A 19,242-nucleotide genomic window follows, 5' to 3' on the forward strand; every position below is an offset into this window, starting at 1 on the left:
TCCCCCGGGAAAGCAGCGGCTGCTGGTTGTTGCTTGTTTGAGAGGGAAAGCACGGGATAACGGGTCGCACCGCCCGTGCGGGGACTGACCGGTCCTTGCTTTTATTTGTCGATAAAACATCATAAAGCTTACGTGTACGTTACCTGGACTCACTGGGCTAGATGTGTGAAAACTACAGTTATGACTCGGGTTATTCTTACTAAGGAAAGCCGAAGGAAGCAAGGAAGAACTTTTTTAGACAGGGTATTTTAATATTAATATTAACAGTTTCATTAGACAAAAAGTGTTTTGGTGAGTCCTTTTTCAGGTAAACCAAGTGAAAATGTAATTTGTGTCTGTTTAGACACAGTTCATTTCTAGATTTCATTTACTCATAGTTAAATTTCAGACTTCCCAGTGTTCCTTTATTTGAAAATAGAAAATAAACTTGTTTGGGAAAATATCCTGAATTCGTTTTCTGAGGTCTTGGGTTTTCAAAAGGAGTTGTTTAAAGAAAAAATAGGTTTTGAGGCCTGTTAGACACTATCATTCAAGCTCTAATGCGCAACTGTTCTGTCAGTTACTTCTCCCTGTCTTCAGTTTCCTTCTGCTCCTCAGTAGCTGAGCTTGCGGTGGTTTTCTTTACCAGTCTTAAATAGGATTTTGTGAAGGGGTTTTTTGGGTTTTGTTTTTGTTTTTTCCCCTCATAATTTATTTACAGTTTTGGCATGCTGCTGTGTTAAAAATCTCATTCCAATATTCTACATTTGGATGAAAATACTCAACTTTTTCCTCTGTGGTGGCCCTGTCACTGAGAATTTTTACTAATAGTGGCCTTAAACCAACATGGTTTATAATCTGTAGCCCAACCAAAGAATTAAAGCAAAAACTTTAAAAGTAAAAGCAGCATAATGCCTATTTATTTTAATCTAATCTTGCATTTCATTATATTCTAAAGTAGATGTGCTTTATTTTTAGTTACAAACATGGAAGAGAGACATTCTAGTGAATGCTACATTGCCTTTCTTTTTCTAAACAGTTTTCATGCTCCCTCTGGACTTGTTAAATTAGTGTTTCTTCCTAATGGCTCTTTAGTGTGAGCTTCATCCCTGCTGAAGTTAGTTAAGCACTGTGCAGTAGTCTTGTAAGATATTTATTTATTTGTAAGTAGAGAAACAGCTTCTGCATCTTAATATATATGAAAATAGGCTTAACTCCCTCTTTAAGTAAGGTGCTGTCTTGCAGCACTTGTGGCTTGCTGCCACCAAAAGGGAGAGGCCTTGCCTTGTGATGTCCTCCCTTGTCTGAGTTTTTTCAGATCTTGACATATATTAGTTGAGTATACTAAAAGAGCAGAAAAATATTCTTCTTTTCCTAGATTGGTTTTCTTATATTTTAGTGAGTAAAATCTACTATAAAGAGGACTGATGAGTGCTGGAGTTGGCACAAAGTAGGAGCAGGAGCCACTTGGGCTGGAAGTGGTGACTGGCATTCCATCCTTCAGGCAGTGGTTAATTCACTTCCTTGTGTTTTGTGTAATAAAGCCAGTGATTTATCTAGGCTTACTCATTGTTTCTTAAAATTATGGTTTTTCTGAAACTTTCGTAGTTATGTCACCCTTCTTCCTCTTCCCTCTCCGCTTTATTCTCCTTTGTTATGGAGCACATGGTTTATTTGTGTTTGCAGAGGAAAATGTTAGCTTGGGACTTTTTAATGGAAGAATGTATAAAGCTGTTACAGGCTGATGCATAAAACCTACCACTAGAGGAAATGAATGCACGTTAGCTCTCAGGCTCAGCTGAAGTACTGTTGTGTGTAGCTCTAGGTCGCTCTTAGGGCATTATGGTATTAAAGATATATCCAGATTTTAAATTATCAAGTAACTTAGTCATCCTTGCTTGAAGATTCTCCTTAAGCTTATCAGCAATCCAAAACTGAACAACTTGGAGCAATTGTACTCTGCTGAGATAAAAACGTACAAGTTGTGCTCTGAGCAAGTGTGCACTGCTTCTCATTTATTGCACAAGAAGGAATGGAGAAGTGTTTTGAATTATTAGTTTGTTGCTGGCTTACTTCCGTGTCTGATGAACTCATTTGATAATGCCTAGATGCTCTTATTTTTATGCTGGAAAATCCCTTTTATGATCTCTTAGTAAAGATGTGATACAGTTCAGTATCAGGGTGTAGATAGAAAATGGTTATCTTTGGGCTGTGTGAACTCTAAAAACTGGGGTAGGGAGGGGATGGAGACTTGGTCATATAAGAACAAAGGCTTTTTACACATATTTTTCCTTTCAGCATCTCAAGAGGAAAGATCCATTTTGTGTAGAAATAAGCTATTTCCAGAGGACAGCCCCAATGACAGAACTGTCTGCGCATTTACCCCAGTTTCAGCATGGGCAGCTGACAGAAAACTTCCCTGATAATCACCTGAGCAACACCGTATGTAACAAACAATTTTATTACCTGGTAGCAGTTAAATCAGGGTGAATGAGTGTGGATGAAAATACAGTTCAGAACTCCAGAGAGCTATTTGTTGGGAGTAGTTTTCTCTATCTGGACTGTTGTGGCAGTGCCAAAAGAAGTATTCTGTAAAATATCTGATGTTCTAAACTAATTTTTGTATACAGATAAGACTTCTCCCAGCTTAAAGTGGTGTTGGAGTGGCCAAGCCCTCAAAAAAAATAAGAAAATGGGATGGGATGTTCCCATGTCAAATATTGACCTTTAGAGGATTTAGTGAGCTTTTTTGATCTAGCCTGGCTGTGGTCTGCTTCATTCACAGGTTTCTGAGTCACAGAGTTAATTTTAGTCTAGGCAGAGCTTGAAGCCTGGGTTTTGTTGTTGCTGTTACTGGACGACTACTCCTATGCAGGAAGAGCAGCACTGTCTTACTTGTGAATACTTGTCAAGGTGCTCTCAGGGTTCTTGAGGTTTTGAGGGAGAAGGGGGAACTCAAACCATAAAGTTTTATATTATTGCTTTAGAAGACATAAGTGCGTAATTGTTGCTAAAACTGTTCTCATTGTAGTGCATGTTTTTTGGTAAAAACAAATTTAAATGATCTACTTGGGTGTGGTACTCAGGCTCTCAGATTTGTCCTGCTCAGTTCCTGCTATAGCTCTTGAATATCAGGTTTCCTTGTGACACAGAAATGCTCTAGTGAGGCTGGGCCACTTGTAGCCATGTTTATGGCAGTGATTCAAGTGAATATTTTGATCCCTGCTCTAACTCTTCTATACAATCCAGCAGTTTAGGTAGAATTTTGAAAAATCCTTGTCTTTATGTCAGATCAGCATGCTGCTATATCAGTAAAAAATATAAAACATTTGAATTTTTTTTTTTTAAATTATGAAGTCAGTCTGACTTAAGACCTTAGTGATTATAGAAACTTTTAATGAAGATAGAGAAGTGGAAACTTTCCTACTACATCCTTTGTGCTTTTACTTCAGAGAGAATGAAAAAGGTTTCTTTTCATCTTGGACAGGTGAGAGATTAACTTTTATTGAATATTTCTGACAGATTAAAAATTCAGAGCTCAGCAGTAACTGTGGGTTTACCATCCTTACAGATAAATTGGTGATGCTTCTTCCCAGCAGTGGGGGACGGATGGTTCTATTTACTTCTCACTGACAGATTCTACTTATGAATAACTACTACTTGTGCTTTTTCTTTCCATGTTTAAGTGTCAGTCTAGATGTAGTTTCAATACTTAGTTGTAATGATTTTTCTCTCCTACACACATATGCTTTGTTTTTGTACATACGTACAAAAGTCCTTTCCTGCTTAAGTATATCTAACTTCTGTGGCTAACAGTCAGTGTGTGAAATCACCAAGTACTCTGATTTGCCATCTCTTCTAGTCGCACACCAAGAGATCAGCCCAGTCTTCAATATTTGTTACAGTATAATGACCTTTAAACGTGAATGGTGTATGTGAGAACTAATGAAGTCTGTGCCCACTGTCAGGCAGGGGAGGTCTGTTCCTGACGTCTAAATCTGGATTTAATAAATAAAGCTTTTTATCAAATATGCTAGGTTTTTTATCTCTTGGTTCAGGGGCATTGCTCTGGGTTTGCTATTAACTATTTTCCTGATAGGGAAAAAAGCCTATCATTTGCTTTTGGTATTGTTTACTCATGTGAAAACGCGTAGTTCATAACTTACATTTGCTTACGGTGTTACAACAGGTGTTACTGACTTTTTAGCTTCTGAATTTTCCCTTTTAACTATGTCTGAGGAAAGTGAAGAGTCTGTTCCTTTACTTCCACTTCAGCAAGAGTCCCTGGCCTCTGCTCTGTTTAATACTGATCAGGTAGGATATGAGTGCACTTTGTTCTTTTAAGCAGTGGGGCACGGCGCATGTCACATTTAGCTACGCTTTAGTAGCCTGAAAGGACAACTTTTTTCTAGTTTTAACAGCGAGTGAGAGAATAACTCTTATAACATTTTTGATGCTGATCTGGTTTTCATGCACTGCGTTTAATATATAAAGAGGTTTTGTGATTGTGTCTTTGCTCCTTAATAGTGGAGAGTATAAAATTGCACATACTGGTCTTAATTTCTTCAATTTTTCTCTTTACGTTTGATTTTTCATTTTTTTTGTAGTGGTGTGGTAGTTAATCGGGCTTTTCTGTTGACTGTTTTTGTATTTGCTTTGCAAAACTGAAGATTTTTATTTTACTTTTTATATTTCTGTGCCTAAGAGGGGTAAGTGCTCCCTCATGCAGGACTGCTATTACAGCAGAGAAAGAGCAACGTATTCTGCAAGGTGCAGAAACCTAAATACTAGGTCTGCTTTAGTTGTGAAGTGTTCCAAGGCTCTGATCATCTCCAACACAGTGTTACCTGTGATCATCTTAGGCAGTTTATTTTGACAGGTAGGTTCGTTGAAGTCTTGTTGAAGACTGAGAGAAATAGAGAGAAATTTTCACTATCAAAGTGAAAAAGTTACATTTGAACTATAATGTGTACAGAAGGAGGTTCAGTTGCAGCCAGTATTTCAGAACAATTAAACATAATCTCTTTATTTGTGTGCTCCTATATTCCTGTTTCTATCTGACTTTCATTAATTGCATGTGAGGACTTTATGCAAAACGCCAAGTGATTTATAATGAATCTTGCATTTAGTAAGAAATAATATTGAACTCAAAATCTTTTTCAGGACATACTTTAAGTTGATGATACTAAATTCAGATTAAGGTTCAAATGTTAATTCTAAAAATCTGGTTGCCTGCTAGTTTTAGTTGCTTAATTAAGATAATTTTAGATTTTTTTTCCTCCCTATATATTCATTTTCCTTTTTGAAAAATAAAGCCAATTTTCTTAGAGGATATTTCTTGAAACCCTGGTGAACTTGATCTTGAGGATACCTCAAAAAAAAAAAAAAGTAAGTAGGCAAAACATTTGATGTGTTACATTACTTTGTAATGTTTTCTAAAAAGAAATTTGCTGTGAGTTGGGGAGGTTGTAAAGCTTCTGCCGAGGTTTTAATAGTGTCAGCGTTTGCAGTTCGAAGTCCAGGGGCTTGTACTCCTTAATCACTGAAGTGCTTTTGAAAACCCTACTATGTGTTCCTGAGTGTGTACGTAACATCTTATCTTTTCTGAGGGTGAGGCTGGGAAAATTCTGTATAAAGAATCTCCAAAATTAGTATTGGTTTATCAAAAAACTGCAGCGAATTGATGAGGTAGAAGTCAGCAGTTATGTTTGGAAATGCTATTAAAAGCAGGTAATGAGACTTAATATTGCATGTTTAAGGAAAAAAATTCCTGCATAAGAGTACTTGAGCAAATATAAATTAAGTTATTTTCAATGCCCTATCTTATGTCTAGAGCAATTTTATTAAAACTGAGTGATATTTTAAACTTATTGCAAAAAGTATCTTCTTTCAGTTTATTGTACATTTTAGTCTGAAGCTGCTTTAGTGTACTTACTCCAACTGAACTGTTTGTATGTAATTCTGAAGAAAGGAGATTTGTTTTGTAAGGAATGAAAAATATTTGTGTTACCTCTATGTTAAACCTTGAGTGGAAGGAGTGGGAACAGTACAGCATTGACTTTGGACATGGTAATACAGTAAAAAAGAAGAGTAGACTGTATAAACTGTTGCATTTAAGGGCTTGTTTGGAGTGACTGGTAAATATAAAATGATTTTGTTTCTTTATAGTCCAGAAGAGGTGAAATGTAGCTTGCTCTTCTGTTTTGTTCTCTGTGTGTGCACACAACACATGAAAGTCTCAGTGCCTTCTGCTGACGGGGCTTCTTGGAGGGAGGCCAAAAGATTTGTGACAACAGGAGGAATGCAGGCCTGATCATTTATTTGTAGGTGGTGTTCCCAGTTTGTGTTTTTACTGGTGGTTAACTTTAATTTCATTGAAAGTTTACCTCTGTCCTTCTGTCTGAATTATACCCTTGATGTTTCGTGTAGCAATATCTGGAAGCCTAGGAGGCTCTTTATTGTTTATTGACAAGGGTGGTGGATTTTCTTCAATGTCAGTGAAAGGATGTGGCAGTAGTATCTCTGGGAAAGGAGAGAAAGAATCTGCACACTTAGCTCATCATGCTAAAACTTTGGGATCAAATCTGCGCATAAAGATTGAGAATTACCTGAGTTTGATCACTGTGTGTAATCCTTTTCACTAAAAATGTGGGATCACAGTACCTTGTGAAACTCTGTTTTAATATTTATTCTAGTTAGTGTACTGTAGCGTGAGTAACACAGTAAAGGAGGTAGAAATTTTCTTGGGACTTTCATGGAGTTAGGTTCATAAATGTCTCTTTGGCATTATTTCTAGAAACAGATACAGTTAATTCCTGTGAAGCTGTGAGTAATCTACTGTCATGCACCCTTGTATCAGCTGTAGTTTGGACCAAGGGAAAAAGCTGTCTTTATTCAGCTTTTTAAATTCTGTTTAAAGGAAGGGTGGCATAGGCTGTTATATGCAACCAGCCCTGCTTTCAGCTCTGCTGTTTTTGATATAAATGCTTCTAACACAACCCTGTGCTCCCTGTCTTTTGGTAACTATGTGATGCAGTTAATTACTGCTGTTAAGTCCTTGCTGTGTTCTTGACAGGAAATATTGCCTTACATGTTTCCCCCTCAAGGTCATCTTTAGCTGAGTGTGCAAGAATATGATTGTGGATAGTTGCTGAGGAAACTTTTTTCATGTGTTGCAGAATGACAACAGCGAAAGGCGTCGCCATGATAATAGTGAGCGCAGAAGAAATGACAATCCTGAGTCTGAGACCAATGAGCAGCCACAAAACAACATTCAGCAAGTGGTGGAACAAGACGAAGAAGAAGATGAGGAGCTGACACTGAAATATGGGGCAAAACATGTGATTATGTTGTTTGTACCTGTCACACTTTGCATGGTGGTCGTTGTTGCAACCATCAAGTCTGTCAGCTTTTATACACGGAAGGATGGACAGCTGTATGTATCATTTTTTTTCCTCCTATCTTTTCAATGGACTCAGATAATTTTCTTTAGTCTCCATTTCTTCGGGAGTCTATTTCAAGCAGTGAACTCCCTCTTGCCTCTCTTTTTCCCCTCCACCAGCATGAAGATAATTTTGTTTTATTCCTTCCAGAAACCAGACTCTATATTTGTGGTATTATTGACATTTGTTATCTGTTTGGTGACAAGTTGGGTTAACAATTTCGTTGTTACTGCCTGATTCAAATCCTAGTCCTCATTTTAATACTTTGTCATGCCCTGCAGTGTTTATAAAATAAATTCAGTCCTGAGCCAAAGCTATTTCAGTTGTAGGCTGCTAGAATACAAAGATTTTGGGAAAAAAAAATTACTAATTTAAATGAAATAACACATATGCCAAGTTCTGGTTTGCCCATGCTGTTTTGATAAAGAAATTCAAGTGTGAGAGGAAGATACCTTTATGAGGTTCACTTCTGTTGCAGTTACAGAAACTTTCCTGACAGGTTTCCTGTATATTAATGTTGCTAAAAAAAAGCAATTTCAGTGAAAGTTGATTTGAGAGAAAGGAGACAAAGGAATAACACTGAGCCTGTTAGAACCTGCAGCAAATCAGTCTAAATGTTCCACTGTGAAAACATTTAGACGAAGTGATAAGTGTGTTTGGCTTTGAAATGTTTGTGTAACATAAGCATGTCATAAAATGTTTCAATAAAACACAAAGTTCTTTTTCGCTATCAAAGTTGTTGATAAAATATTTATTTTTCTTGAGGTTTTATTTATGTTGTTTTCTTCCCCCCCCATCTCTCCTTTCCCCATAATGAAGGGGGTTTTTTACCCAGATGTATTTCTTTAAGAAAGAGAGAGTTGAGCCCATACCTTGTTTTGTTGAAATCACTGGGGAACCTTTCATTGTAAATCCACTAGATGGTGTGCTTATAAAGGTCTAGCTGCAGGAAGAGTCTAATGATTCATAGTATGTGAGTAATTGTATCAAACAATGTGGAGTTCTGTTTTTTGTTTGTGTTACAAAGTAGAAAATAGTAGTAATCTACGAATGTAGGAAACGCAGACCTTCTAAGGAAAAAAATTATTATTTATTTATTTAAATTAAAGTTTGCCTAATATGATACTATGCCGCCTTTCAGATTTTGCCAAAGTAGAAACTAGCATTTGCTTTTACAGTTCTCTTGAAAGATTACTGCAATTTTATTTGATGTTGGCCTGAGATATCGGAAACATCTGTGCATTCAGTGGCATTTCAGTTGACTTTTTGTTGTTGTAGCATCTACACTCCTTTCACAGAAGATACAGAGACAGTAGGACAGAGAGCCCTGAATTCAATTCTCAACGCCGCTATCATGATCAGCGTTATTATTGTCATGACTATACTTCTGGTTGTGCTTTACAAATACAGGTGCTACAAGGTGAGTATAAATATAATTGACTGGAGTAATTGTGCTAGTTTTATTTATTGGTACAGATTATCGAGAATGGAGCAAAGTAAAGGCTTATCAAGGAGGAGTGACCAAAAGTAGCAGAATTAGTGATTCAGTTCACTGTTTCAGTTTTATGGCTTCTGTTCCTTCCACACAACAGGAGAGTGGAGGCCCAATGCTAACACTGCTGTCTGTTTTGTCTGTTAAGACTAGGGTGACATTGCTTCCTATTCCTGTGAAATGTACCATGTACTGAAATCTTCCTGTGGTCAAGAACTACAAAGTACAGACCTGGTCCTACAATTCGAAAGCTATACAGGACTCCAGGGGCTTTTCAGGGGGCTCCCCTTTCCCTTCTCTGCCCCCAGTATAGAAGTCTCCCAACACTGTGATGTGTGTCTGGCTGTACACACCAGGCAATATCCTTATGGCAAACACAAGAGACTCTAAGACTTTTTTGTGAAAGACTTCAATCATATAATGATTCATATAATAATCTAGGCAAGTCCAGGCTTAGCATAAACAATTGCAATGTCATCTGCCCGTGAGGAGCTATTCATGAAAATTCCTGGTTGTCTTTTGGTTGTGAGGACCCTTTTGACATGGCTTGCCATAATAAAACTTCCTAGTGTGCAGCCAGAACCTTGAATCCCTTTTATATTTGTAAAACAGGTTGTGGGATCCACGCACTGGTACTTCTACACATTTTTCAGAAGAAGAGCAATAGATAACAATTTCTAAACAGTTTCTGAATACTTTGTTCTTATGTACATATGTAGCTAATTTAATCAGTTAATTATCCACTGAGCATGTCTGTTCGAAGCAGGATTTCTTGTGCAGCTTGAATTTGTAGATTATTGCTTCTGACTGATTATCTACTTGCAATGTTTGGTCTGGTTTTATATGTAAGATTCTGTGCTGGGAATTTGACAAATACGTTTCATTCTCAATTCAGAGATTACCAAAGTTAAAGGGTTCTTCAATCTTAATTTTTAATTTTGCACAGTAATATACAGGAATGGTATGCACTTCTGTCAGTGTGAAGTCTGAATGCCTGTCATTTCCATGTTTAAATCTATGCCCCGCTTAGTACAATCCTGAAGTGTTTTTTGTTAAATTGTTGTATATGTATATCTGCTGTCATATCAAAATTAGAGATTATGTGTATAGATGATTGGTATAGAATATAGAAATCCTTAAACAGTCATTCATTGATCACATGTTAAATGTGAATTCTAACAGATAAGCACTAAAGGTTTTTCTGTGTTCCAGTATTTAATTCTGTATCTGTATTCTGAAAATGGTTTTGGAATCAGAGCAGGCTTTTTAATTGCAGAAAAATGAATCATGTTTTCCATCTGTGGTTAATGCTGGATACTTCTACATTATAATGCCACTGTAATCATAATGGCTTAAACCATACAAACAGTAGTTTTCATTGTATAGAACCTCTACTGGAAGACAACAAAGCACTTATAATTCATAAGTGTAAATTAAAATACAGTAATGTGTATAGACTAAATTTTGCAGCAATCAAAATGGAAAATAACCTTAAAAACATTTTTAAGTAGATATTAACTTTAAAATATGAAATGTAAAAAAAAAATAAAATCTGTATTGATATCTTTTTATTTCCAGGTGATCCATGGCTGGCTTATCATTTCTTCTCTTTTGCTGCTTTTCTTTTTCTCATTCATCTACTTGGGGTAAGTGAACTAAAGCATTAATGTGCTATTTTTCATGTATCACTTTGTTAGTGTATGTATTTATTTTAGAACTTGACCTTGAATCTTAAACAAGAATGACAGCGAGTAAGCTATTCCAATAAAATTTTTGGGTTTATATAGGTTCATAGAGTACACAAAAAAAAGGAGAGATTTATGGGTTTATAGTGCATCTGATATTGTACAGAAGCTGTCAATCACACATGCATCACCAGAAAAAGCCATCTTCCACAGGGTGGCTTATTCTGTTAGTATATCTTCTGATAACTTAATATTTCATAGCCATATGACTCAAGGGCGGTTGTTTACATCATGGCTTTGATGGTGAGTTGTATATGCAAAGGCTGTTTGCATGGGAGTGGCTGAAAAGAATCTGCTATCTCACCAAAATATATTCAGTGTTTTCTTTTACAAATTCAGAAGCATGCCTGTATCCATACGTCAAGAAAAGCTGTACGTAATAGTAAGTATTCTCTAAAACGAGCAACCTGACTAGGATTTGTAACTGGAGATATGCCATGAAATTATTGTAGTGCGTGTATTTTTGTGCCGCTTGATGATACACTTCTCTTTGAAGAAGCTAATTTAATTTGGTCTCTAGGGGGAGAAAATGGTGTTCCTTCAGACATTAATTTTTGCCAAAAGTGATCTATGATGCCTTTTTCGGTCAGTGTTTTCTCTAACCTTAATAATGGCTTTGAAATACAAGGCAATGTGTGCTGCACAAGTGCATTGCAGGCTGGGTGGAAACAAGTTGCCAGGCTCACTTCCTTTGGGTTTGGATTGGAGCTGGCACTCTTTGATGAGCATGTGTGAGTAGAGAGACTGAGGGCTTTCCTGATACTCTGCTTTCCTTCACCTGTCCCCGCTCTGTCACAGCAGTTCTGGCTTCCTTTTGTAGAGGTCCATTGAGTGAGGAGGGAGTTTGTAGACCAATTATAGGTGATGACAGTAAAGGGCATCCTGTTAACACCATACATCTCAAAGGCCAGCTAACAACTAGGGAAGACAAATTTCCTGGAGGAAATTATAATGCAAATTATAAGCTGCTTAGTGGCTTGATGAGTTGGTAGCAGCAGAATCTGTAAACAGCAGTCACAACCATTTCTTCCCTGGGTTAGTGGAAATCACCTGTCACACATATTTGTCTATTTTGGTGTATTAGTTATTGAGGGTCTTAATTAGTTTATGCTATTTGGTGTGACAGAGTGACATGGTTCATCCAAAAATAAATCTTTTTACTTTAGTGTTTGTGGTGAAGAAAAAAATAGAATAACCATATATATCTTACTTTGAAGTTAGCAAAATGTTTCCATTCCACAGACAGCAGGTAAGTAGAAAGAGATCTGTTTGCATGCCTTTAAAGATCCATCGTAATGTCACAAGTTCTTATTCTTCTGATTTTTAAAAATCATAAGCATAATCAAAATGACTGGTTATGTAGTAATGTCCTTTCCTGTCAATTTCTGCTTTGACTGAGAAGGAAATAGAACATTAATGAAAAATTTCAGAAAGCTGAAAGAGTTGGTGTGAAGCAAACACTGGTAAAATTATCCCCTTTGTGAAGCACAGTTAAGTACTAATTGGACATAGAATTTTACATTTGTAACACTACATTGAATATGAAAATAATTTTTTTAAAAAGTATTCTGAAGCTTACATCTGTAACTTGTTTCCATTGTTTTAAGCAAGTGCAGTCCATATTCTTTTCTATGTGTTTGTTTGCTTGTTTTTTTAGTGAGGTTTTCAAGACGTATAACGTTGCCATGGACTACATTACGGTGGCACTCATGATCTGGAACTTTGGTGTTGTGGGAATGATTTGTATTCATTGGAAGGGTCCACTTCGGCTCCAGCAGGCATATCTTATTATGATAAGTGCTCTCATGGCCTTGGTGTTCATCAAGTACCTTCCTGAATGGACTGCATGGCTTATCCTGGCTGTCATTTCAGTGTATGGTAAGCTTTGGGGCAAGACATAGTAACAGATACTATGCTGGGAGTTTTTTCTATTCCCTAACTTCTCCTTTTCCATTTGTCTGACTGGACCTTAAAAAAAGAAAAGGTGTGTATGAGGGGTATCATCCAAAGTAATGGATAAGGTGGTTACAGACTTCAGAAATAAGATAATGGTCTAAACTGAGATCAGTCGTCTGCAGCTAAGGGCTTTGTGTGACTCTGATGCTATCTTCTTTCATGTTTTATGAAATATATAGATTCTCTGGGGAGGAGAATTCAAGTAATTCAAGAGAGGAGGAGATAAGAGACATGTGTTGCCATTTTGATTGCTTCTCTTTTAGTTTCTCATTTTCCCTCAGAATATTTGGAAACTATTGTATGTTCAGAATTTAGGAGCTTAATGTTTGCATGCAGTCCCATACAGGTATAGATCTGCCCAACCTACAAATTGCTCAGATTTGTGGATGTAGAAACAACACCCTGATCCGTGCCTAATAATATAATGAGAAGGAAGCAGGGAAGGATTAAAAGCAGTTTTCGTTGCTCAAAGTAATTTTACATTTAGGAGGATATAGTTGTGAGATCCGTTGCCTCTATTTTTTTTTTTTTTTTTTTAACTAAAAAGAAAATTCATTTGAATTATTGCATTTTTCAGAATGATGACTGAGATACCTAGATGTAATTTTTTCATAAAGCTTTAGAGGGCACTGGACACTTTTGGTATGATCACTCTATATGTGAGATAGTGATTTAGTTCCCAGGCAAGACTAAAATCTAGTTACTTAATTAAAACATTATAGCTAGGAGGTATCCATGAAGTTTTTTGGAGCATGTAAGTGTGATGACTGTGTACTCTGAAAGTCACTGGTAATGATAAAGGCTGATAATCTGTCCAGTTGTAGAAGTGCAGGGGTTAATAAGATGTGATTAGCTCTGGTAGGTCAGTGTATTCCTTAAGTGTCCTTCCTTCAGAGGGAGGAAGAATGTCCCTGGTGTGTGTGCTCATGGATCTTCAGAAAACCTTCCCATCCTCCCTCCTCACTTCTACCTTTTGTATGACTGGAACAAATCTGAGTTTTCCAAGCATTCAGCCTTCATCTAGTGATAACAAAACAAAATTACTCTTCAGATCATATTCCAAGACCATAACTTGGTTGTTTTGAGTAAAGGGGAGGTAAGTTTCAAAGCCTGTGACTCCATGCTAAGAATTCTTTACTTGAGCAGGACCAGCAGTGCTGCTAGGACAGTTAGCTCAGGTGCAAAAGGACTGCTTTGTGCAACATACAGCTCCTGACAAGTAAGCTGCTCCTTTCAGTGTCAGATTTTGTTTCAATAAATTTAAAGACATACAGTGAGTAAACAACTGCAAAAGAAAGTAGCAAGGTCAATATGTAAATGTTAACAGCTTTCCGTCCAAATATGCAAGACAAGGGAAAAGTAGCTGAGGTTCTTTGTGGAGTTGCAAATTTCATTAACAAACGATCAACATCCAGGTGAGAAATGTTTATCTCCTTTGTGAAGCATAGTTAAGTACCAATTGGACATCTGATCAGTTTTTCTTGATGCTGTGCTTTGATCTGTATGAGTAACTTGTACAATCATCCTATTTTGTAAATGACTGCTTCTCGTTTAATTTTTACTGGTTCACTCAGTTTCATACGCTGTCCCATGAAAAAGAGTTGAGGGAAGTAACAAAAAGCTACTGTTTTTTTTTTTTCTTATGTTAAATATGCTTTGAAAACCTCTCAAATCTGTGTGAACACGGCATTTTTCCACAATGCTTAATAAACCTGTTTTTTTTTCTCTTCACATGCACATTCACTTTTTTTCCTTCTTTAACTGAAAATAAATTAGCAGTCATGCCTACTTCATAAAAGTTATGTAAGCCTCACCTGTTGTCTCAAAATTTGTTTTAGCATTAAACTTGGGTTACAAAAAGCTTTGATAATAGAAAGCAAGCTTGGATATTTCCAAGATGTTAGTTGAATAGTGGCTTTCATTAATTATTTGTTTTCAATTTGCAAATAAACATACAGACATAGATGCATTTGCAGTTGCATAACATCTTAAGTGAGAAACATCAAATTTTTAAAACTTTTTCTAAATATTATCATAATATGTAAAATAGATTGTACAACTGAGAATATTAAAAAGTATTCCTGTAGGGAGGGTACTGACTTGTGGACAATGGTGCTCTCAGAAGTCTATGTTCAGGGTAGCATTTTTATGTTATTACTAGTCTCTGCGAGTGTTATAGAAAAACCTTCTTAAAAGTATTTCCGCAGTGATGTAAGATCTGTTTTCTCTTCCTTCCAGATTTGGTTGCTGTCCTGTGTCCTAAAGGTCCTCTTCGAATGCTAGTTGAAACAGCTCAAGAGAGAAATGAAACTCTCTTCCCAGCACTTATTTACTCCTGTAAGTATATTTAATTAAATACGTATTTTAAATACTTATAATCACCTGCTCAGCTGAAGTGATTATTCTCTTCTTTCTCTGTTTTAACATCATGCTTGTCAGATGGAATTTTTAGTCTGTTTACTTGGGCCTCAGTTTTGCTTTCACTGGTAACTCAAAAATGTGGAACATCAGCTGGCTAAGATCTTTCAAGAAAAAACACAGCACGTATTGTTACAAAATACAAACAGGAAAAATGGTAATATACCTTGTTTTGGCCAAAGTAGTATGTCATTAGGCTGTGAATCAAGCCTATTCAAAGAGAGTACTTGTTTTTAGAAAATATTTGTCAGCTTTCAGTGCTTAAATAACCTGTGTGTTACTGGAAGGAAAGGGAGAAATTGCCAGGAAAAGATAATTTACAGAACTACTTTCTCCAAGCCTTGTATTTTTTTGAGTTTTTTCTCTGGGCAGTTGCAAAAGATAACCTACTGAATGCAAATTGCTGTTCTGACCTGTGTATCAATTAGTACATAATTCCACTGTTTCTGAAGTTCCATGTTGCCAGACATAATCATATGGATAAACAGTGAAATAGGTTAATCAGAAATCATTATGCCTTTAAAGCAGGAAGCGTGTGGCAGTCTGACTGGCTACTTCAGGGACAAGTTTACAGTAGAGAAAGGGGAGGGTTTTCTTTACCTGTCACTCTTGCTGTGTTTTACTCATAGCTGCCTGTTGTTCTGTTTTGCGGGAGGAGAGGTTAATGCTGAGAAACAACAAACTTTAATTCAAATACAACGTTTAAATGTGACAACATTTTATTACCTCCAGATTGGAGAATTCTTTGTGATGGTGGAGGCAGAGAACAATTAATTTTGATGCAGATACTGCCTCTGAACTGAAGTTACCTCGGTACCAATCTTAATAGACCTTTTTGCTTGCGGGTAAAAGAACAGGAAATTAGTGGGAAAAAGTAAAGAAATAATTGATTCAGATTTTCAGAGTGGGCTTCATATGTAGAAGTAATTTCTCTGTCAACAGCTGTTGCAATTCTTTCAGCATCTAGTAAGAACAAAACTTCTATTTACCAAATTCTGTAAATGTGTGTCATAGCTGGTACTGGCTGTGTTCCAGATATTACTTTCTTTTAATGACAGTAAAATTGCCTGTTGCAAAAGATATTTGTATCAAAAAAAAAAAGAAAAAAAAAGAACTGATGCCATGATGCCAACACTGTCTCAGAATTGCATACATCAGAGGCTGTGATTATCTACGCTGTTCTGAGGTTTTGTTTTTTTTTCTTAATAGCAACAATGATATGGCTAGTGAACATGGCTGAGGAAGATCCAGAAGCCCAACGGAAAGCTTCCAAAAACTCCACTTACGATAAGCAAGGTGAGTTTTTCTTTGGCAAGCCTTTCTATTTGTAATTTTATTGGAATGCATGTTTATGGAGACCTCTTTTTTAGCTTTTTAACTGTCCTGGTTGCTGTAGAAGAGTGAAAGCATGGAGGCCTTATTAGAAATGATGAATCTGTCAAGACTTCAAAAATTGCTCACTTACTGTGCAGTTAAAGTGCTTGTATTAATTTTTCTGGAATCCAGGATTTTGGTTATGAAATGACTCTAAATAGGCAACTACTGACTGAGCTCAGTTGCTTGCCAAATAGGAATAAGGTAGTATAATACTAACTCATTTATATTTACATTAAATAGAAATGTGTCTAGCCCTCTTGGCTATGCAAGTAGTGTTTAAAAACATGAGGTTTGTTTGTTTACCTGTATTATTGAAGCAGAGCAGAGTTTTTGAATTTAACATGCTTGAAGGGGTGTATGTGTATGTAACTTGGAAGTTTTCTATTTTGCTGGAAAATTAAGCTGGTGGTAGTGACTAAAGAAGCTAATGAATGTTAGATGAGTTTATTCCTTAAACTGTGGTATTTAAATTAGGTCACCACAGAACTTCCACTCTGTTATATAGAAGTTCTCCTGAGTACTAGGACTTGAGTGCACCATGTAGATGCTATGACTGCAGAGTGCACATTGACTCCTGATTGTTTAAATAAGTATTAATATCCTAAGTGAGAATGTCTTGTAATGGTGTGTGCCAATGTTAGATGTTGGCGGTTGGAACTAGATGATCTTTAAGGACCCTTCCAACCCTAACCATTCTATGATTCTATGTTGCTAAATATTATGGAATACCTCTTTTTTCCTCATTCCTGTACGATCTTACATGTGGAGAGATTGTCACATTTTAGAAGGCATGTTTTTGAGGCAGAGCTTAAATGCCTTTCTTCCTTTGAGCTCCGGCAAACCAGACTCAGAATGAAGATGCTGAAGCAGATGATGGTGGCTTTAGTCAGGAGTGGCAGCAACAAAGGGACAACAGAATAGGACCCATTGAATCGACGCCTGAATCGCGTGCTGCTGTTCAGGGTCTACCCAGTAATTCTCAAACCAGTGAAGACCCTGAAGAACGTGAGTATGGGGTACTGTGTCTAAAAGATTTAGTAAATCTGAATCTAATTAAGTCTTAGTCATCCTAACTGCACAGACATAGCATGCTGTGAGCTGATATTAAGCTGAAGAGCTGCTCTTGCTCATGATCATTGTTGACATGCCTCATAGAAATAGGTGGAGTTGCTTATTGGTAGCTTCTGATTTTGCTGCAGTAGACCACTATATAATCAGTTGCATTAGCTTCTGTCTTTTTCATGCAGTGTTATGCTGTGTATCACCTCTTTTGGATTTTAGGCCCTGTAAATGCAGTCATTAACTTTATTTGCCTCAAGATTAAACTACTGTAATCCACTCTGCACAAAGCAATGTTTAAAACCTAATTGGAGACTGAAATGAATGCAGAATGCCATGAGCTTGCTTATTTTTGTCTAGCATCTTGCTGAGGTGCAGTATCTTTGGAGAGCACGTGACATCAATACTCGGATATCTATTTGAACATACTGGTGATTTCCAGTTGGAATTTAAGCTAGTATTAGGTTAGCAAAGTTCTAAACAAAATAGGATCTTCCTGTCTAATAAACTGCTCTCCCCATGTGATGCTACCATATTTAGCAGGTGAAACTGCTTCCTCTGGTTCTCAAGTGCTCCGCTGTTAAAAGGGAATTCTACTTTAAGAACAATTGTCAAATTTACTTTGTCCCCAAAATTCCAAATTCAGAATGTCTTGCAAATCCATTTCATTTCCTTTTTTTTCTCCTTTTCTTTTTATCTTTTTTCCTTTTTTTTTTCCCCTAATGATCAACCAGGCATACACCACCTCTGTTTTGATGATCTGAGTTCCTCTTTGAACTCTAAAGTGAGTTTTGAGTTAGACTGTAATCAGGTGACAAAATAACCAATAGGCCAAATAAAAACAGCTGATGACCTGCTGTTGGCCTCTCTGACTTAGTATCTTGGACTAAAAGCTCAGAAAGTGCACTGACGTTCAGGAAATCTTTGTTATTTTGTTTGCAGAAATAATTGAGTATTGTGCTCCCAGAGTTGTTGCTAAGGTGGTAATTACTACTTAAAATAATGAGACATTAACTCATGAATTTTCCTAAACCTTACATTTTGGACTAAATATGTTGGGTTTTTGCCTCTGTGATATGCTCTGTAATTACACATAAGTGCTTTTTAGAACTACCTTAGTAAGAATTCTGTAGGAAAGTTGTGAGGGCAGTGAAGTATTTTGCTGGGTATAGGTTTCTGACTGGCAAATAAAACATCATCTGCAAGTGACTTATTTGTTTTCCCCCTCCCTTGGCCAGCTTAAAGGATTTGTACTTCAGTATTCTGTTGAATTTTACATGACAACCGAAAGTGGACACCCTGCCAACAAATATATTTGCTAATATCTGAATTTGTATATACTGCATTTGTATGTACAAGAGACTATGAATATAGAAAAATTCTAATTCTGTGATGAATTAATTGAGTGGTGTAATGTTCCTAAGCCATCTCGTTTCACAAGAGTTTATCGCTTGATTCAGGAATGGTACTAGTTTTGAAAATAAAATGCTCTTATTAACAAGTCTTGTTGATACTTAATGTAAATCTGTATTATTCTCTGACAATTACTGATATGTAATATTAGCAGATTGTCTGATACTTAATGCTGCTATGTATTCACTTTTGCAGGAGGAGTAAAGCTGGGTTTAGGAGACTTCATTTTCTACAGTGTCCTTGTTGGCAAAGCCTCTGCAACAGCAAGCGGGGACTGGAATACAACTTTAGCATGTTTTGTAGCCATATTAATTGTGAGTATAATGTAATATCATAATAGGGATAGTTTCTATTGTTCAGC

The 19,242-nt window shown here is 36.6% G+C and overlaps 1 protein-coding gene across 2 annotated transcripts in view; it reads left to right on the forward strand.

Moving 5' to 3' along the window:
• The first annotated feature begins 2,275 nt into the window (after window positions 1-2,275).
• PSEN1 (presenilin 1) overlaps window positions 2,276-19,242 on the forward strand; it is a 17,904-nt gene continuing 937 nt past the window's right edge. Inside the window, exons 1-10 of one of the 2 annotated variants that reach the window (XM_010174602.2) lie at window positions 2,338-2,421; window positions 4,255-4,293; window positions 7,158-7,414; window positions 8,700-8,841; window positions 10,492-10,559; window positions 12,316-12,536; window positions 14,853-14,951; window positions 16,242-16,328; window positions 17,241-17,414; window positions 19,077-19,195. In XM_010174602.2, coding sequence (XP_010172904.1) covers window positions 2,338-2,421; window positions 4,255-4,293; window positions 7,158-7,414; window positions 8,700-8,841; window positions 10,492-10,559; window positions 12,316-12,536; window positions 14,853-14,951; window positions 16,242-16,328; window positions 17,241-17,414; window positions 19,077-19,195 — 1,290 coding nt within the window. Of the gene's footprint in view, window positions 2,422-4,254; window positions 4,294-7,157; window positions 7,415-8,699; window positions 8,842-10,491; window positions 10,560-12,315; window positions 12,537-14,852; window positions 14,952-16,241; window positions 16,329-17,240; window positions 17,415-19,076; window positions 19,196-19,242 lie in introns of both variants that reach the window. The other variant, XM_010174603.2, reaches the window with a different exon arrangement.

This window comes from Antrostomus carolinensis, unplaced genomic scaffold, assembly GCF_000700745.2.
Source record: "Antrostomus carolinensis isolate BGI_N321 unplaced genomic scaffold, ASM70074v2 scaffold32268, whole genome shotgun sequence".
Taxonomy (NCBI): domain Eukaryota; kingdom Metazoa; phylum Chordata; class Aves; order Caprimulgiformes; family Caprimulgidae; genus Antrostomus; species Antrostomus carolinensis.